We start from the raw sequence: 17,400 nt of genomic DNA, 5'->3' as shown, positions 1-17,400 counted from the left end.
TCTGCAGGGCAGACAGCACAGCCAGCCCTGGGACATGTTAGCCCAGGATAATGCTAAGGAAAAGCCAGGTGAAGCTGAACACCCCCTAGTTCACACACAGCCAGTCTGGCACAGCCAGGCACTCATGGCACGAGGTAAGGCATTTATTTGCTGCCTCTCCAGCAGGGAGAGGGCTCAGAGTCTGGTTTGGAAGGAGCTGCGTGACCTTTGGTGAGGTGAACTCAAAGAGAGAACAATGGAGATGCTGATGGAAACCCAGCCTTCTCCTGCCACCCTGTGCCTTCCTGGAGATGGAGTGGCTTCATCCCAGCCTGGGGCTGGAGAGGGAGATAAGAGCTGTGCGTGCACTCAGCTTGCTCCAGGTCCTCAGGTGCTCTGCTAAAGTTCATTCTTGCAGGAACCTGGGAAGATGGGAAACAAAAATAAATTCAGCAACATCATTAGCCTGGCTTTGGTTTGTGTCTTTCCCAGGCAGAGTGAGACTGACCTTAACCTCTGGGCATGTCACCCACACTTGCTGCTTTCCCTCTGCCAAACAACCCCAGGCTGGCTCCCCCACACTCAGGAGTGTCACTCTCACCTCTCTGGCATGTCACAGTCTGTGCCTGGCCCCTGTGCACAATGTCCCCAAACCCAGTCACAGTCTGTGCTGGATCAGGGGTAATTCAGACTTAGAGGGGCCAAAATGGTTATGGCTTAAAGAGCTCTGACCTGGTGCCTTTGCTGATGGTTTAAAGAAGAGAAAATGGGTTTTCTGGTCATTGCACACAGTCGGGAGTGCCATTGTAGGGTAGCACTCAGCTGGGAAATGCTCCACCGGGCACAGAACAGGGATGGCCGAGTTACTCCATGGGATGCCCTGTGAGCCTCAGGGCTTGCTGGAGTATGACAGGACACCTTTGTGTTCTACAGGGACTTGCAAGACCATGAAAAGAGACACAAACAGGTTTTGCTTGCTGGAACAGACTAGGCAGAAATTAATTTTGGGACTTTGGAGTCATCCCTTGGAATGAATCCACATTACCTTGTGATACTGCTCACATTCCTCTGTGCTGTCACTAATAATATGTGCAGGGCACTACTAGAAAACTCAGCCTGCTGGAAAGCTCAGTGGTTCTGGTAATTACCCCTTTCTGAGATGCTTTTTAAGTGTCTATTTGCAGCTATTTTGTCTTCAAACAAGTTCTTCGAATTCTTTTCTCTCTCAGCCATTACTGTAAGCACTGAACTGGGACTGGATATGCCCTGAACCAGTTTCTCCTGAGTCTTTCCAAGACTCAGCAAGCTGCTGATGCACATCCCAGCCATGCCTGGTTTCTGGAATTATTTAATGGGGAAATGAGCTGTGAAGAGCTGCCTATCAAAATGAATTGTTTATGTGGTTGTGCTCTGCTTGGAGTCAAGGTGAGCACCACAGGGACCCGAGGGGATGCTGTCCCACTCTGTGCTGGGGACACCAGGCAGGACCCCCCACCTCCAGCCATTTCGCACATGACAGCTCTCACTGGGGTCCCTTCCTCAGTTGCTACTTTGGAGACCCTCTCTGGTGCCCTTACTGGTCTGTAAGCTTCCAGAAGAAATGCCTAAAACTTCCCACGCTCGTAAATCTGCCAACTTCTGCATGCTCCCTAAACTTCCCTGATTGACTTTTTGGACTGTTAATTTCCTTTGCCTAAGGACCGAGTTACCAGGAAGGGACAGCAGCGGTGGGTGAGGTGCTGCCTGCCACACGTGATCTGCTGCTCCCAGTGGCTCCCTCAGCTCTGCCCCACAGCCACGTTTCCATGTGCCAATCCTACAGTTTTTGGCTGCTACAAGGGCAGTCAGATGGTGCAGCCATAGAAATAGCTTTGAAATGAAGCTAATGGGCTGTTTGTGTTCATCCTTTATTAATTACAGGCTGCTGAGCTCGAGGCAGATCCAGATTAACAGTGGCATATGTGTTACTGATCTCGCTGGCCCACATCTGCTCCCCGTGGCCAGGGTGGCTGGAGGGAGATCCTCCACCCCTGCTTTTTCCAGGCACTTACAGGTCTCCAGCCGCTCCTCCAGGAAAGAGATCTGCTCGCTCAGGGAGTCGATCCTGTCCAACTGCTGGAGGGAGTGGGACAGGCGGCTGATGGGGTCTGCACCGACATCCTCTGGCGGCATGAGGTTGTGGAAGGGGGCCAGCACCAGCTGGAGCTTCTGCAGGGAGAAGGGGAGCTGTGAGCGCGTCCCCTGAGCCAGCAGGACCACCCGGGGGGATGCAGCACCCGCCAGGGAGGGCTTGCAGGGCTGTGGTTGTGTTCAAAGGGCTGTGGGCCTGGAAAAGCCACGGGGCGGGCGCTGCTGGCGGCGGGGAGCACAGCTGGGATTGCTGCTGGGATGTTAAAAATAGAGCCAGGGAGGAGGGAAACCCTGGCTGCAAACAGCCCCGAGTGGGAGCTGGGCTGAGCAGGAACAGGGCAGGGGGAAGTGCTGCAACTCACCTGCTCCAGCGCTTCTACTCTGCTCCTCAGGTCCTTCATTTCTTCCTTCATTTCACTGGAGGGACCTGAAAAAGTGACCAAGGGAATGTCAGGGAGTAAAAGCCCTTTGCTGAGGTGAGGTGGAAACTGCTGGGGAGAGAGACGTCACTGCAGGGCTCTGGTCAAGCTCTGCTGCTTTCCACCCCCAGGGTCTGCCCCCACTGGGATCATCTCCCAGGGCATCAGCTGGACCTGCTGGAATCTCATCCAGCTGCTAAAGGCACAGGCTGCTCCTGCTGCTGCAGCACCTGCAACGAAGTGGGGAGGGTTTCAGGCGGTGGCGTGATGATTAAAGGACAAGAGATCTGGTGGATCCTGGCCTTTTGTGCCCGTGCTGCCAAAAAACACCCAGCTCTGCCCTGTCCCGTGGTGGGCACAAGGGATTGTCCCCTCTGAGGGCCCTGGACAGGGGTAGAGGCAGGTGGGTCCCTGCTGTCCCGGATGTTTGCTGCGTGCTGCCCGTGCTGGCCACAGCGCATTATTACTCACGGTACGAGTTTGAAGTGTCACAGCGCGTACCAAAAGTAATAATGGGCCGTCACCAGCGGCACCCGCCGCTCCTCGTGGCTCCGGACCTGCCCTGCGGGAGTGAGGATGATGACAGAGGGAACAGACACATCCCAGACACCTCCAGCCACAGCCAGGCCCTGTCACTGTCACAGACGGATTTGTGCTCGGGGGAAGTTGTTTGGGTGGGAGAAGCACTCCTGGGTCAGAGAGAATGAAGCTGAGGGGTTCTGGCTGCTGTCCCCTCTCCCATCTCCTGCCCCTGCTGCTCCAGCCTGCGATGTTGAGCATCACCCCAGCTCCCACTGAAGGCCCAGAGCAGCTGGTGTTCAATGTGGGGACAGGTTACCTGCTTGGCTGGGGGTGTCTGTCCCAGGCGCTGGCACCAGGGGCTGGCACCCCTTGTCATCGGCAGCCAGGCTGAAGCCATCCCAGCAGGCGCAGTGGAAGCTCCCGGCTGTGTTGATGCAGAGCTGGCTGCACCCGTGGCTCTGGCTGGCACATTCATCCACGTCTGGAACACAGGAACAGCTCAGTGAGGATGGGGACAGGGTGAGGGCGCAGGTGGCTTAGGCACAGGGTGGCAATGGAACGCCAGTGAGTGCCCCCCGCGTGAGCTGGTGTTTGTGCCGGGCACAGCTCTGGGTGTCTCAGCACCACCGGTGCCCGGGACAGCCCTGGATAAACCTGGCCTAAGCTGGAGGGGGTCTGGCCTCCTCCCCTCCTTCTGCTCCCCCCACAACTGAGCCAGAAGCAAAAGCTGTGGTCAGAAACGTCCCAGCTCTGCCCAGGCGGGCGCAGGCAGGGCTCGGCTCTCATCCCGGATTTACAGCCGGGGTTTTGGTTCCAGCCAGCTGTGGCGAGGAGCTATCAGCCTTTCAAGTGTGTACAAAACCCAGTAACCTCTCCTGACACGGGGGAGTTGTTAAAGCTGTTCCCACAAAGCAGAAGGAGCTGAAGCGCTTCCCACGCCCAGGCGAATCTGTTTTAGGCAGTGGGAAAATCCTTTCCCCCGGAGCTGGAGCTGTCAGCAATGGGCTCAGCCCTGCCTGGCCCAGCACGGGTCAATGCCACACACTCCTCCTCTGCCTAATGGGAGGCTGGAAAGCTGGGAAAAGCTGGGAAATGCCATGGCAGGGGTTTGCAGCACTGGTGTGCATCATGCTGCCCGATTTCCCTGTGCTGTGAGGAGCACCGGGCTGCTCCTGTGCTGGAGAGGAGCCTGGAGATCACCAGGCTTCCCCTCCACCCCCGGATATTTTTGGTTTAAGGATTTTCAGTCTCTGCAGTAAATAGGCGTTTTAGTTTACAGCAAGAGTTTACAAAGCCTGGGAGGGATGATCACGAACACAGGATCTCAGGCCGGCCCCACAAGGGCTCTGTGCTGCAGAGAGGCTTTTGCTGGCCTGCTCACAGCTCTGCTCACACCGACCCAGCACAGAGCAGCAGGCAGAGAAAATGGGGGTGCCAGAGCTGCACAGGAGGGCTGGGAGCACTGGGGCAGCCAAAGGGAGGTCAGAACTCCCCTGGGAGCCACGCATCCCATCCTTTCCTGGAGTAGGTGTGCGCGTGTGCGCAGAGGGACAGCACCAGACATGGCCCGAGGTCTGATAGGAGGCACACCACTGGTCCCTGTCCCCACCGAGTAGGGCAGAGGACACCCAGAGCCCCATGGCAGCTGGGATGCTCCCAGGAGAAGCTCTCCCAGAAGCAGCAGGGCACGTGTGACACAGGCAGCAGGGACAGAGGGGATATGGCCAGTACCTGTCTGGCAGGCTCGGCCCATCCAGCCGGGTGGGCAGGAGCATCTCCCGGGGAAGGCGCAGCTCCCGCCGTTCTGGCACGGCTCCCAGCACAGAGCTGTGAGAGGAAACACCAGCACAGCATCACCCAGCAGCTCCAGGGGTGCCCAGCTCCCTCCCTCCCAGCCTGGGTGTGTGCACACCCCAAAACACACCAGCCCCACACAATGGGGTTGAGTTGCCCAGGGGGAACAGGGCTCAGGATGGGTGGAAGGAAGAGGACCTGGAAAGAAGTTGAGGGGCCTGCAGGCAGCACAGATGGGAAGGAGGAGGGCAACAGGCGGCAGCAGCCCCTGGTGCCACGCTCTGAGCTCCTCTGGGGACAGACTGGCTGCTGCTGTGGTTTGCATTGGTTAACTCCTGAAAGCATTTCTCATCCGCTCCTTCTGATTTAGATGGAAAGGACATACTCGTTTTATTTATCTTCTGGTAACCATAAAGGTGAAAAGTGATCCCAAAGTAAAAAGGCCCAAGAGGCAGCAGAGAGAAAAGCTGGGAATTAATCAGATATTGAACCACATTTGGCTGTGATGCTAAAAAATTAATTCAGGGAGAATCCACCTGACGGGCAGAGGGTTGGTAAAGGAGAGATGTGGTGCTGGGGCCTCCTCCAGGGACATGGAGGGTCTGGGGATGGGCAGTGGCACCGGGGTGACCCAGCAGCTCCTCACCTCTGTTACAGCCGAGCGTGTGGCCGTTCGCTCTGCTCCAGCCAGGACAGCACGAGGCCGTGGGCTCAGGCAGCTGCCTGGACCTCTGCCTGTAGGCAACCCTGTAGATGGTCCTGCAAGGCAAGGATGGGCTGAGCTGGGTGCCCCAAACCCCTGTCCCGCTCCCACAGCAGCCCAGGGGACTCCAGGGGCTGGGATCCCCATCCCTGTGGATCAAGCAGGATCTGTGCTGCCACAGCCCCCGTGGCACAGGCAGGTGGGCTCACCTGTAGGTGCTGCAGAGGCGGTGGCCCTGGCAGGTGGTGAGGTAGGGCTGGTACACGGGCTGCACGTGGGACTCGGCGTGGGCGCTCAGCCGGCTCGGCAGCCCCGCGGCGCACACCCTGCGGCTGAGCACAGAGCGGTCAGTCCCACAGCCAGGACACGGCCCGAGCACCCCTCTCTGCACACGGCTAGTGCACAGCAGTGGCTGATTGCCCCAGTGACCTGGAGAGCCACTTCAAGCTGTTTCAGGTCAGTGACACAACTCTGGAGCACTGTGAGCTGTGCGGGCACTTCCTCCCCAGTCCCGGGGGAGCAGTCGGGACCCAGATTTAGGGATGATTTACTCGTTCTATTCATTGTCTCCCTTCCCCTAAAATCACTCACTTTCTGGGCCCATCTTTCCTTTCTGAGACTTTTGCATTCCTGAAACGGATGCCCCTGTGGTCACCAAGAAATTAATGATTTCACAGGAAGGGTCAGGCTCACCGCAAACAAAAAAGTAGAGGTTGGATAAAAGGCACTCCCCAGCCTTCCTAAGATAAGTGTTATCCAGGCAAAAACTTTCCCGAGGTTAACAGCTAAAGTGGTCTTGGTTAAACATCCTTTTTTTCAACGATTTCCAGCCCAAGCAGGTCAGTCCCACTGAGGAACCCATCTACTTGTCTCAGCCTCCCATCTCAATTAGAAACTAAAATAAAAAGCCTGGGAATTAGCATGGACATCAGATGGCTTCCATTAACTCCAGAAAATTCCTCTCAGCCCCATGATTAATGTTATAGAAGATGCAATTTTTAAATGTCAATTGTTTGCTTTGTAAAATTCAAAATAAAGTTGTAGCTGCAGCCTGTGCGTGTGAGCGAGGAATTCAGCTTGTGGTTTCAGTCCTGGACAGAATGTGAAAGGTTTGACGCCGGAGGAGCATTTCAGCATAAAAACAAACTTTGTAGAAAATGTGAGCTGTGTCTGGGGGCGGGTTTTGAGCTCCAGCTCCTCTCTGCTTGGGAAGAAACTGGGGCACTGAGCTCTGGGCTCCCTCAGACCCAGCAGGAGCTGAGCTGCTCCTGCCCAGGCTGTGCTGGGATCCAGGGAGTTCTCCCAGACCCACTTCCCAGAAAGGGAAGGGGAATTGCTGGAGCTGCCACTCCTGGGCTTGCAGGACCATGGGCCCCAGCAGCATCCAGCACAGCCCGGGGCTTTCCACACCTGTGTCCCTGGATGTCCATCAGAGCTGGGAGCTGCATCCTCCTCTGATTGAAACTTCATCCTCCAATGACAGCTTGTTCACAAGGCTTGATTTGTGTGCCAGCAGCATTTTACACACATTTTCATGAGGGATGTGCTTGCAAGAAACAGTAACAATTCCTGAGCAGCTCAGGGCCTGATGAGCTTTTGACTCTCCCAGATAAAAAGCCCAGAGTGTCTTTGTGTCCCTGCATGGAGTTAAACAGAGCTGGGAACTTTCCTCTGAGAGATTTTTTAGCTTCAGTGACAAAGCAAACAACCAGCAAAGGGCTGCTGAGCCCCGGTTGCCCTGGGAGAGCTTTTTCCATCTCCTCACTAGCCCAGAGAGCCACATAGGGCCGTTCCTCCCCCGGAGAGGATGTGCCTCACCCTGACGGGTGGAGGACACACCTGAGAGGTGCAGATAAAACGGGGCCTTACCCTGCCCGGGCAAAGCCCTCCGTGCCGGTGGTGCTGAGGATGAGGAGGAGTCCCCAGAGGAGGCAGAGGAGGCTCTGCATGTCCCGTCCCTCCCGCGGCACCGCCGGGTCCCGCTCGTCCGTGGGATGTGCTGGCTGCTACCGCATGGCTTGTCCTTCAGAGGGGATCCCTGCGAGCAGGAGAGCAGCACTGTGAACATGAGGAAATTTCAGGAAAATATTCTTCACTGAAAGAGCAATTGGGCACTGGAATCATCTGCCCAGGGAGGGGGTGGAGTCACCGTCGCTGGAGGTGTTTGAAAAAAGCCTGGCTGTGGCCCTCAGTGCCATGGTTTAGGTGATGAGGAGGTGTTGGGCCATAGGTTAGACTTGATGATCTCAAAGGTTTTTCCAACCTCGTTCATTCTGTGATTGTGTGATTCTCTGAGGTGTTCCTCCCCAGCTGGTGACATCTGACAGAGCCATGGGACAAACCCCTGGCAAGGTGGGAGCTGCTCCAGGCACTAACCCACCTTGCCCCGCTCATCTCATCCCCGTGGCACAATAATAATTCAGGAATTATTCTTGATTTACCCCAGGGGGTGCCTGGAGATGCTCTCAGGGCATCAAAAGCTGCAGAGCTCTGTGTTGAGGGGCAGGGAAGGGACATATTTTGCCTGAAACTTGCTGCCAATTGCAGGCAGTGAGGGCAAAACAATGGCCTGTCATTTCTTAATGCACACAGCATTGTAAAGCTGCGTTTTCCCACCACACAACACACTGAAATCTGATCTTCTTCTCTTTAGGACACAAATTCGTGACAGAGAAAAGTGCTGTAAGGGCCATATGTGCCAACTGCAGAGTCAGTTCTGAGGCAAAAACCGAGAGGTTTTGATTTTCTAGCAGAGGACAAATACAAAACGAGGCTGAAGAGGGTCAGTAACAATATCCAATTTAAACAGCATCTCATTTAAACAAACCACTTGGCCTCCGGATGGCAGCAGCTGAAGGAGGAAGAAATAAAGGAACCCACCGTAAATATGCACCAGTTGAAGAAAGAATCAGCCCTTCTGACTAAACTTTCAGAAAGGGGGGGCAACACAACAAGAAACCTCCTTCTGAGACTGCAGATAATGGTGAGCTGCAAATCAATATTCTAAAATCCCCAAGTGCTGTGGGGTAGGATTGGACTGCAGAGTTGCATTTTGATCCCCAAACTCCACTGGGATAAATCCCAACTCTGAGACAGGTTGGTACAAATAACCGTGGCAAATCTGCAGGCCCTGCAGGTCTCCAAGCCCTTCTCCAAAGCACTCAGGATCATCCTTTCCTTAGTACAGGTGAATCCAAGGTGGGGAGAGATGGAGATTCACATCTGGAGAGAAACCAGCCTGGTGCCTTCGTGCCCCTCAATACCAAATAACCCAGCAGATTTCCATGCAAGCCCAGCCCTGAGGATGGAAGGAGGATTTTGGTATTTTAAAGCCTGTAGTCCTCCATTCTCCTTCAAACACAGCCACGAGTTTAATTTCCTAATGATGAATTTATGGTACCTCCACCATCAGAAAAGCAAATCGTGCTTGTCCTACATGAAATTTTTTTCAAAAATAGTGGAGAAGATTTCCCTCTCCCCAGTCCTCCTGGAGACATTCCAAGGACACTGGCGCACAGACACACGCCAGCTCCCCTTTGCTCCTCCAGCTTTTCCCAGGGCTGTATTGGGACACAAAACTTCCCTACAACCCCAGATCCCCGGGCTCTGAGTGCTGCTCCTGAAGTCTGTAAGTCAAACTCTGCCAACCGTCTCCATCCTCCCACAGGATTCCCGCGGCTGCCATGGGAGCTTTCGCTGTGGGGCCGGCAAGAAACACAGGGCATGAGCCTAAAATACAGACAGTTTGTTTGTTCACTTTGAACTGGAGCAGCACTGCCCTACCTCGAGCGCTCAGAGAATCCCTCTGGGTCATAAAATTATGGTTGCTTCATGCCAGAAAAAGCTGTAAAAGTAGAAAATAAGATAGCCTAGACTTGTCTTTTTCATGGGTTGCAACCATGAGAATCAACCTCTTTAAAGCTGCTGAAGATCCCCCAACCTGTTGCCACCATCTATTCTATGCTTAGAACTTAAGGAAAACATTTTTTATGCTCACGGAAAAAAAGTACTTTTTTTGTCTCTGCCTTTCAAGCCTCTCAAATGAAGAGGTGAAGCCCCGTGGTCTGGCAAGTGAAATTATGTCTCAGGGGTCAGCAAAGCCTCCTTGGCTGGCCACGTGCTCCTGCGAGTCTGAGGGTCCCTCTCCCACCAGCCAGAACCATTCCCAAAATTCTCCTAAGTCGGCTCTTGCCTCACCTGCCCCAGCACCCGAGGGAAACACACCCCATGGTGCAGGTGAGCAGCACTTTGTCCAGCTCTGCCTACGGAACCAGGACTAAAACTCCAGCTGACGGCAGCAGGAGGAATCGTGCTCTGGCTGCAAAGGGATGAGAGGATCCAGCCCCTGGCGAGGATGCGATGACCCTCCCGGGACCGCCGCGGCTGCACTTTTCCAGACAGCCTGGCCTGGTTCTGCAGGTGAAACCGCGGCTCCAAACCCGGCCTGTGCCCTCAGAACCAAACCCTCCCGGAGGGGGTCAGCCCCAGCCGCGGGGGGATGGATTCTCCCTCCCAGACACCTCCAACTGCTCCCTGCGCAGGCTGGGATGCGGTACCGCGGGGTGCGGGCGGGATGGAGCGGGACACGGGCACAGTGACACCGCGGAGGGGGCTGCGGCACTGGCCGGCGGGGCACGGGGACACGGGGGCTGCAGGGACAGCGTTACCATGCAGCGGGCTGCGGGGACGTGGGTGTCCCGGGGGTAGGCAGGGACACGGGTGTCCCGAGGGGCTGCAGGGACAGGGTGTCCCGGGGGGCTGCAGGGACGCGGGTGTCCCGAGGGGCTGCAGGGACAGGGTGTCCCGAGGGGCTGCGGGGACACGGGTGACCCGAGGGGCTGCGGGGACGCGGCGCGGCGGCGGCCAGCGCAGGGATGCTCCCCGCGGCCGCAGCAGCCCGAGCCCCGCTCCCGACCCAGCGCTGCCCCCGGGGCAGACGAAGCCCTCCCGCCGGCCCAGGGCCCCCCCCGGCCGTCCCCCGCGCTGCGGTACCGAGCCCCGCTCCGCCGGCAGCCCCGTCCCCCGCCCCTGCCCGCCGGGGGATGCGGCCGGGCCCCCTCCGGCCGTGCCGAGCCCCGGGCGGCGCCCGCCGGGACTCACCGGTGCCGGTGGCGGAGCCGCGGAGTCGCCGCCGCGCCGCGGCCCCCCGCGCATTTCCTCCCCCGGCCCGAGCCGGTCCCTCCGCCCCGGCCCAATGAGCTCCCGGCGGGGAGGAAAGCGGAGCCTCCCGGCCGGGGGGAAGCGCCGGGGCCCGGGGATCTCCGCCTGCCCCCGCTCCGCCGGCCCCCGCCGGCCGCCACCTGCCCCCGGCTCCCCGGGAGGCGTGCGGGGACAGGGCAGCACCGCCGGAGGGACCGGGTCCCGCGGGGGAGTCATGCGGGGACAGGGCAGGACCCCCGAAAAGCCCAGCCCGGGGTGAGGGGACACGCTGGTGTTGTGTCCCAAATGTCGCTGCCGCACCGCCCCTGATGGAGATAGGATTGCGGGAGACCCCCGCCCTGGGTGGATCTGCAGCCTTACCTGGTGACCCCCCGGCAGGATGAGCCCCCAGCCCCACAGCCCGGCCCCACGTGCCCCACGCTGCGAGGACACGCGGCCCCCCAATGGCCCAGCCCGCCTGGGTGGGCAGCGGATTAACAGCGAGAGATGCCGGCACAGCCCCGGCCCCTCGCCCAGGGGTGTTCAGACTCCCCGGGGGATGGTCCATCACCAGCGCAGTGGCCAGGGCAATTTAATTCTCTTTACTAAAAAATTACTGCCCAAATCCGCACTCCCCACCACGAGCACAGAGGAGTTTAGGGGGAGACATCACCTCTCCCTAGGTTAGAGACCTGCTCCAGCCCCTCCCGCCGTGCCCCGTTAATCCCCCTGAGCTCATTGCAACAGCCGAGTCCTGCAGGAGCCGGTGCTGAACCGCCAGGTTTCCAGCCAGCCCTAAAGGATGCTTAGGGAATTCCTTGGAAGGCCCCCCAGCTGCGGAGACCCCGAGAGACTCCCCGGGGTGACACGCAGGGCTCAGCTCCGGCTGCCCAACACCTGCCCCGGGACAGCTCAGGCAGCCTGATCCCAGCTGCCTACAGGCTTCTCCTTTTAAATGCCCAGTTATTTATCAAAGCAGCTCGGTTTGTGCCAAATTGCCACTTGTTTTGTCTACATTTTTGTCTGGAAAATTAGAGCACAGAGGGTTATTGTTTTTCCAATGACTTAGGCGCCTGCCCATGCACAGAACCATTCTTAAAGATAGCAGGGATCTGATGTGCAAATGAATGGCAGGATACAGCCCCCTGGGAATATTTGTTCCCATTAAGCTCTGTAAATTTTTTGGAAATCATGTAAGCATTTAAAGGAAATATTTACCAGTTCAACAATAATGGCTCCAAAAGAACAACTGAGATCACTGGCCCATCCCCTCTATTTCCTCAGGGATACGCTGGGGCTGCTGATGGAGCTGGAGCTGTCTCGGGCCGTGCTGCACCCTCTGGGGAAGCTGTTGGGTGCTTGGGGCTCTCAGATGTAAAAGGAGCTTCGGTGGGATCCTCCTTGAGAAGGGAATGAGGGGAATCCTCTCTGGGAAGTGCTGGTGGAGACAGAGATCCGTCCCAACAGCAAGGAAAGGCTTGCTGGCGCTGGTGGAAGTGCAGCTCCATGTTACACAGCATCTCACACGGGTTTGTTCACCCTCTGGACCCATCCTACCTCTGGGGAATGACTTCAGCTCCCTTAACTTCATCAGCACAGGCAACTTCTCCCCAGAGCCTTGGAGGCACAGTAATTATCTCGTTATGCAGAGAGTGTCACCGGGTTTTTTCTGGTGTACGGGGGAGATGAACAGAGCCTGAATTATTGTCTAATAATTGCAAAATGCACGTGGAAGCCAAAGCTTCTCTGGGTGGCCATACTGAAAGCACAGGTTCTCATTTTGCAGCAGAGACACTCACCTCATCCGCGGTGCTCCATCAGGTGTCCTGGGCAGGGATCCTTTCCTTGAGGAGCATCTTGGTTTCTTTCTGTGAGGACAGAAGAAGCCCAGTGTCACACTCCCTTTGTCAGGCAGGCAGAGAGCAGTGACCCAGCCCTTGCCCACGATGGACCTGGTGTTCCCTGGACACTCCCAAAGATCCCCGCAGAGCGGGGTGGAGGATGAGAGCAGGGTGGTGGCCGCAGAGTCCCTGTGGCTCTGGCACTGCGCTCACACCGCTGGTGTGCCAGAGAGGCACAGACACTGTCACACCCGTGGCAGGGCATGAGGAAATCCATCCCCATCCCACACTGGGTGTTTTAGGAGCATCCTATGGCCCTGATCCTCCCTCACCTTGCTGTGATCCCAGTGGGAACCCAGGCAGACCCACGGTGCCTTTGCACCTTTTAGGGCTGAGCAAGTCGGGGGACGAGCAGGGGCTGAGCTGCTGAAGGGATTTGCTGGACAGGATCTATCCCCTCCAGTAGTTTTGCCAGTGCTCAAGGCTGGGATTTTCCAAGAACCCAGGAGAACAGGATGCACCTGGCACACTCTCCCAGGTGTAAATGAGCTCACCTCCCTGATTTGTGGTCCCATCTGCTGTTCCCCAACACTCTATTTTACCGTCACACTGCGTTTTACCATTTACCCTCATTTAAGGACAAACATCCCTCACTGCCCAGGAAACCTTTGCCTGAATCCCTGGGATTCCAAGCGTGAATTTGATGGTGAGGAAGAGGATGGACCCATCCTTCAGCTCCTCACAGGACACCACCACCCAGCACAGGACCAAGCACGCTCCTTCCAGGGACTCCACTGGAGCCTCCTCAGCCATAGGCAGCTCCTCCCAAAGCGCACTGAGCATTTTAAAATTCTGCCAGTATTTTAACTGCAAAATGTTTCCTTTCCAGTTCCATTTATTGGGTCAAATCTTTGCTCAAGCAAGTGCCCGTGTCGGCTGCTAAAGAACTGCATACAGCCCATTAAAAGAGCATTTAATCCTCCGCTCTCAGGGAGGGTTCTGTGTCTTCTGTGCTAATATTCATTATGCTGGGAGGGAAATCCCCCAGGACAAGGCCTGGCAAAGTTCCCTTGGAAGCAGAGGAGTTATGCCAGTTCAGAGTGGGGGAAGATCAGATCTGTTGGCGCTGTTAATGTCACTGTGATGAGCTCCTGACAAAGGCAGCAGGGGATTTTGGCTCCTGCCTGCACGGCCGCCTGAATTCGAAGTCCTCCCTTGCCCGATGTTTTACATTTTTCCCCCACAGCTTTCTCCTCTGCACACCAGAAGTGTACTCCCACGACATCCAATATTAATGCTTGTCTCCAGGCCAGCAGAGAAACGTTTCTGCCCAACCTCCCTCTTAGATTTAACAATGTCAAAACCTCCTTGTCTCCCACTGGTTTTACCACCAGCGTGAGCTGGGAGGGACGGTGAGTGCTGGCCTGGAGCAAGGCTCAGGCTGAGCACCAGGCTGGCTGTGCAGGTGAGATTTTCACCCACCTCCCTATTTCCTAGTGCCTGCCAAGCCAACTGCACCTGCCCAGGCATCCAAAATCCCCCTGAGAGCATCCATGGTGGATTGAGGGCTGGAGCTGAGGGCTGGAAGCACTTCCCTGTTTGATGAGAGAACTTGGAGGGTGTGAGGTATCTGGAGCTGGGGTGGGGGGCATGAAAAGGAAAGATTAACAGAGGAGAATTAATAAATCAGCACTAAAGTCCCACATGAGGAGCCTGCTCTGAAGAGAGCAGCACTTCCAGCCCCCTCACAGAAAACAGGACGTGCCCAGGCACACGAGCGCTCCCCAAACCGGGCCTGGAGGTGCTGGAGTGGCAGATGGATGGGGACACAGGCAGGACAGTGACACACATACAGATGCAAAACTTTTCAGCTCCCCACAAGCCGTGGCTGACCCCATACCTGCAGTGCACAATGGGCTCTCACTGGTCTCCGCGGGGGTCTGGCACAGAACTGGAAGCACTTGCTAAAGCAAGAGGGAATTTTTGGTGCTTCTCAAAAAAAAAAAAAAAAAGGAAAAAAGAAAAAAAGAGGAATGGCTTTTGCTGTTCTAGGACAAATTCTTCCTCTCAGGCTTTTCATGAAGCTGTTTGTAAACTTTACCCTTCAGTTTCAGCTTTGGAGCAGCCCCTGTTCTGCAGAGCTCTGTGAGGAAAATGACCTCCCCCTATTCTACTCTGGCCCATATTGTTCTCAGCTGCGTCAGCTGCACACCAGTTATCTCAGTGGAAATCTAGAGGAGTCCACTGATGGCAGTGGGATAAAACCAGGTCAAACCAAGAAAAGGACTTGACCCATAACTCTCGCTCTGCTGTCACCAGTGGCTCAGGACTCTGCATATTAAAACCGAGACCTGAGCCCCACAAAGTGATTTTTTTTTGGCCTGAGTAAGGACTTCACAAGCATTAATTGTCCCAGGACCGGTGTGTTGTGACTTCAGGTGCCCATGGGGACAGCCAGCAGTGGAGCTGGAGCTGTGCAAAAGCAAATGCAGGAACAGGGCACCATCCCATAGCCAGCTTTATTTTCCCTTACATGCACACTTGAATTTTTATTTACATGTAGAGGAGGCAGCAATGGCTGCAGTGTAAAAACGGGGAAATGATTCATCCCACCTAGGAATAAACTGAATTTTGTGGCTTTCTGTGAAATTTCCCTGCCAAAACATTTGCAGTGGTCCCCCATCCCACTTTCCCAGTGGGAAATGTGGGTGGGAAGTGTGGTGGGATAGCTGGGAGCTGTGGGACGGCTCAGCCCCTTCCCCATTCCAGGGAACAGCTCAGCAGAGAGCCTTTCACACAAGGAATTTTTTCTCTGATTATCTTCCTCTTCCAGGAGAAAATCTCCAGCTCCAGGAACCTGCCCTAGGTTGTGGGCAGGACGGGGATCCGGGGGCTCACTTTGGGAGAGAGGAAAGAACAGTTCTGATCCCCCCCCTTCTCCTTGCAGAGACACTTTTGTTTCCCTGTCTGGTCTGGGACCTCTTCCCCGGTGTTTCTCCCAGCCCTCCTGCTGCTGCTGGGACTGTGGGGCGGGCTCGTTTACCCCAATTTGTTGCAGTTTGTAAATCTGCCTACCCCGGGCCAGCCCCATCTGCAGCAGCAGAGCCTGGGAAAGGGCTCAGATGAGCCTCCGGACCAGATTCAATTTCGCTTCCTTACCTCCAGGGAAACTTGGGAGAGCTGGTAGTGGAACGGCAGAGAGGGGGGAGTAGCTCCATCGGCAGATCACAGGGAAGAACAGTGAGAATCTGCCGGGGCAGATCCGTGTTTTCCACTGCTGCCCAGAGGTGGATTTTTGAGGATGCTCCAGCTCCAGCCACAACGGCCTTCCACAGCCTCCCAAGCACTGCCAGACCTTCCCAATCCAGCTTGAAATTAATTTAATCACTGACAAAGCCTTGTTGTTTCTTTCTGTATTTGAGCCTCTGCTCAGTGAGTTGATTCCATAAATGTTGCACCCTGGGAAAAAATGTGCTGCATTATTTCCACCGAGAGCCCTTCACTGGCGTGGTTCTGCTCCATATTCCTGCACAGCCAGACAGTGCCTGGGCATCCCAGCTATTCCTTTATCCCAAAACACCCTGGAAAGCCTCCTGCCTACGCTGTGCAACATCACAGATCAGGACAGCAAGACCCACAGGAAAACAGCATGAAAATCACCCAGCTCCGTGGTTATAAATCTGGGAGGCTCTGCTGAGCTCCTGGTGTGCCCACCCAGCCCGACCCAGGCTCGGCTGGCAGTCAGGACAAGCCTTGGTGGGACAGCCAGGACAGTCCCTGCCCACATCCCTGTCCTGCCCCATATCCCACCCGGGGCTGGGGATGAGTTGGGCAGCGCAGTGAGGAGAGCAGAGGGCTGGGAGAACAGGGGGGAGGATGGGGATGTCTCAGAGGTATCCAGAGAAGAGGCAGAGGGAAAAGGGAGGGAGTTACAGAAAGAAAAGAGATTAGCCAAGAATTTCCAGCTATCTCACAGGAATTCGTGCAAGTGTTTACAGCCTCTGCATGCACAGGAGGTAAAATTTACCCGCTGGCTTCTCCTCCCCGCGAAAACAGCCCGAGTGCCAGTGGGGTGACTTAAAAATAACAGCGCTGGAGGCCGGGCTCTGCTCAGAGCAAAGCCGAGCTGGAGACTCAGCTCAGCACGTGGCTGGCAGCGGATCCAGCCTCGCCGGGAGCAGGTGGAGGCTGCCTCACACACCCCTGCGTGCTCCAAGGGATGCTTTACACCCCTGTTCACTCCGTGCTGGCTGTTCGACCGTCCCCAAGGCTCCCACCAGCACGAGGGAGGGGCAAAACCCACTCAGAGCTTGCAAGGATGCGCTTCTAATGCCCGCAGTGCCAGCTTCCCATCCCATCCCATCCCATCCCATCCCATCCCATCCCATCCCATCCCATCCCATCCATCCCATCCCCGCTGTGGCTCTGTGGTACCTTGGGGTGCCCCGCTGCCCCCGCCGTGCCGGGAGCAGCCCCGCCGTGCTCCCTGGTGGCTCTCGATGGCCGTCCCTGCCCGGCCACCCCGGGTCCAGCGGCCCCGGACACGGTCCCAGTGGCCCCGGCATGGCCGGCCGCCGGCCGCGCACAGGCAGGAGATGGCTGCTGAGGTGGAAGGGCGGCTTTTTATGCTTTTCTTCCTGTATAAATCAGGCCGGGGATGGACAATCCCAGACAGGACTTCCTGTGTGTGTTGTGAGCTGATAACGGGCGCCGCGAGGAGAACAAACACGGCCGCCCCGAGGGGGAGAGGGGGCCACGGGGCGGGACCCCCACACCGAGCCCACCGGGGACGGACACGGGGGGCTGACACGGAGAGGAGGCAGCCACGAGTCCCTGGGGACACGGGGAGGGCCAGGGCTGCTCGCCCAGGCTC

At 56.5% G+C, this 17,400-nt stretch overlaps 1 protein-coding gene across 6 annotated transcripts; it reads right to left on the bottom strand.

Annotated features, from left to right (window-relative positions):
- Positions 1-122: 122 nt before the first annotated feature.
- On the bottom strand, positions 123-17,127 carry EGFL7 (EGF like domain multiple 7). Of its 6 annotated transcripts, XM_039561450.1 has the most exons (12): positions 16,962-17,127; positions 15,687-15,986; positions 14,428-14,516; positions 12,486-12,554; positions 7,417-7,585; positions 5,757-5,879; positions 5,491-5,603; positions 4,782-4,877; positions 3,367-3,531; positions 2,472-2,536; positions 2,031-2,187; positions 123-401 (listed from the first exon to the last, which is right to left on the bottom strand). In XM_039561450.1, the coding sequence occupies exons 5-12, from the start codon at positions 7,494-7,496 to the stop codon at positions 379-381; spliced, it is 822 nt and encodes a 273-aa protein (XP_039417384.1). In that variant the 5' UTR covers positions 7,497-7,585; positions 12,486-12,554; positions 14,428-14,516; positions 15,687-15,986; positions 16,962-17,127; the 3' UTR covers positions 123-378. The 6 variants fall into 6 exon arrangements, with proteins under 6 accessions (XP_039417384.1, XP_039417383.1, XP_039417385.1 ...); XM_039561449.1 differs by lacking the exon at positions 14,428-14,516; XM_039561451.1 differs by lacking the exons at positions 14,428-14,516; positions 15,687-15,986 and adding an exon at positions 12,244-12,355.
- Between the last annotated feature and the right edge of the window lie 273 nt (positions 17,128-17,400).

Source organism: Corvus cornix, chromosome 17, assembly GCF_000738735.6.
Source record: "Corvus cornix cornix isolate S_Up_H32 chromosome 17, ASM73873v5, whole genome shotgun sequence".
NCBI lineage: Eukaryota > Metazoa > Chordata > Aves > Passeriformes > Corvidae > Corvus > Corvus cornix.
The sequence above is the reverse complement of the archived record's forward strand: the minus strand, read 5'-3'. Positions and strand labels throughout refer to the sequence as shown.

Bases quoted from the DNA above. Each gene is read 5' to 3' on its own strand.
- EGFL7 (XM_039561450.1), bottom strand. From the start codon at position 7,496: ATGCAGAGCCTCCTCTGCCTCCTCTGGGGACTCCTCCTCATCCTCAGC. The intron at 5,880-7,416 runs GTAAGGCCCCGT...CTCTGTGCTCAG, and splicing joins GAGGGCTTTGCCCGGGCAGG to CCGCAGGGTGTGCGCCGCGG. The intron at 402-2,030 runs GTAAGTGCCTGG...CCATCTTCCCAG, and splicing joins GGAGGAGCGGCTGGAGACCT to GTTCCTGCAAGAATGAACTT.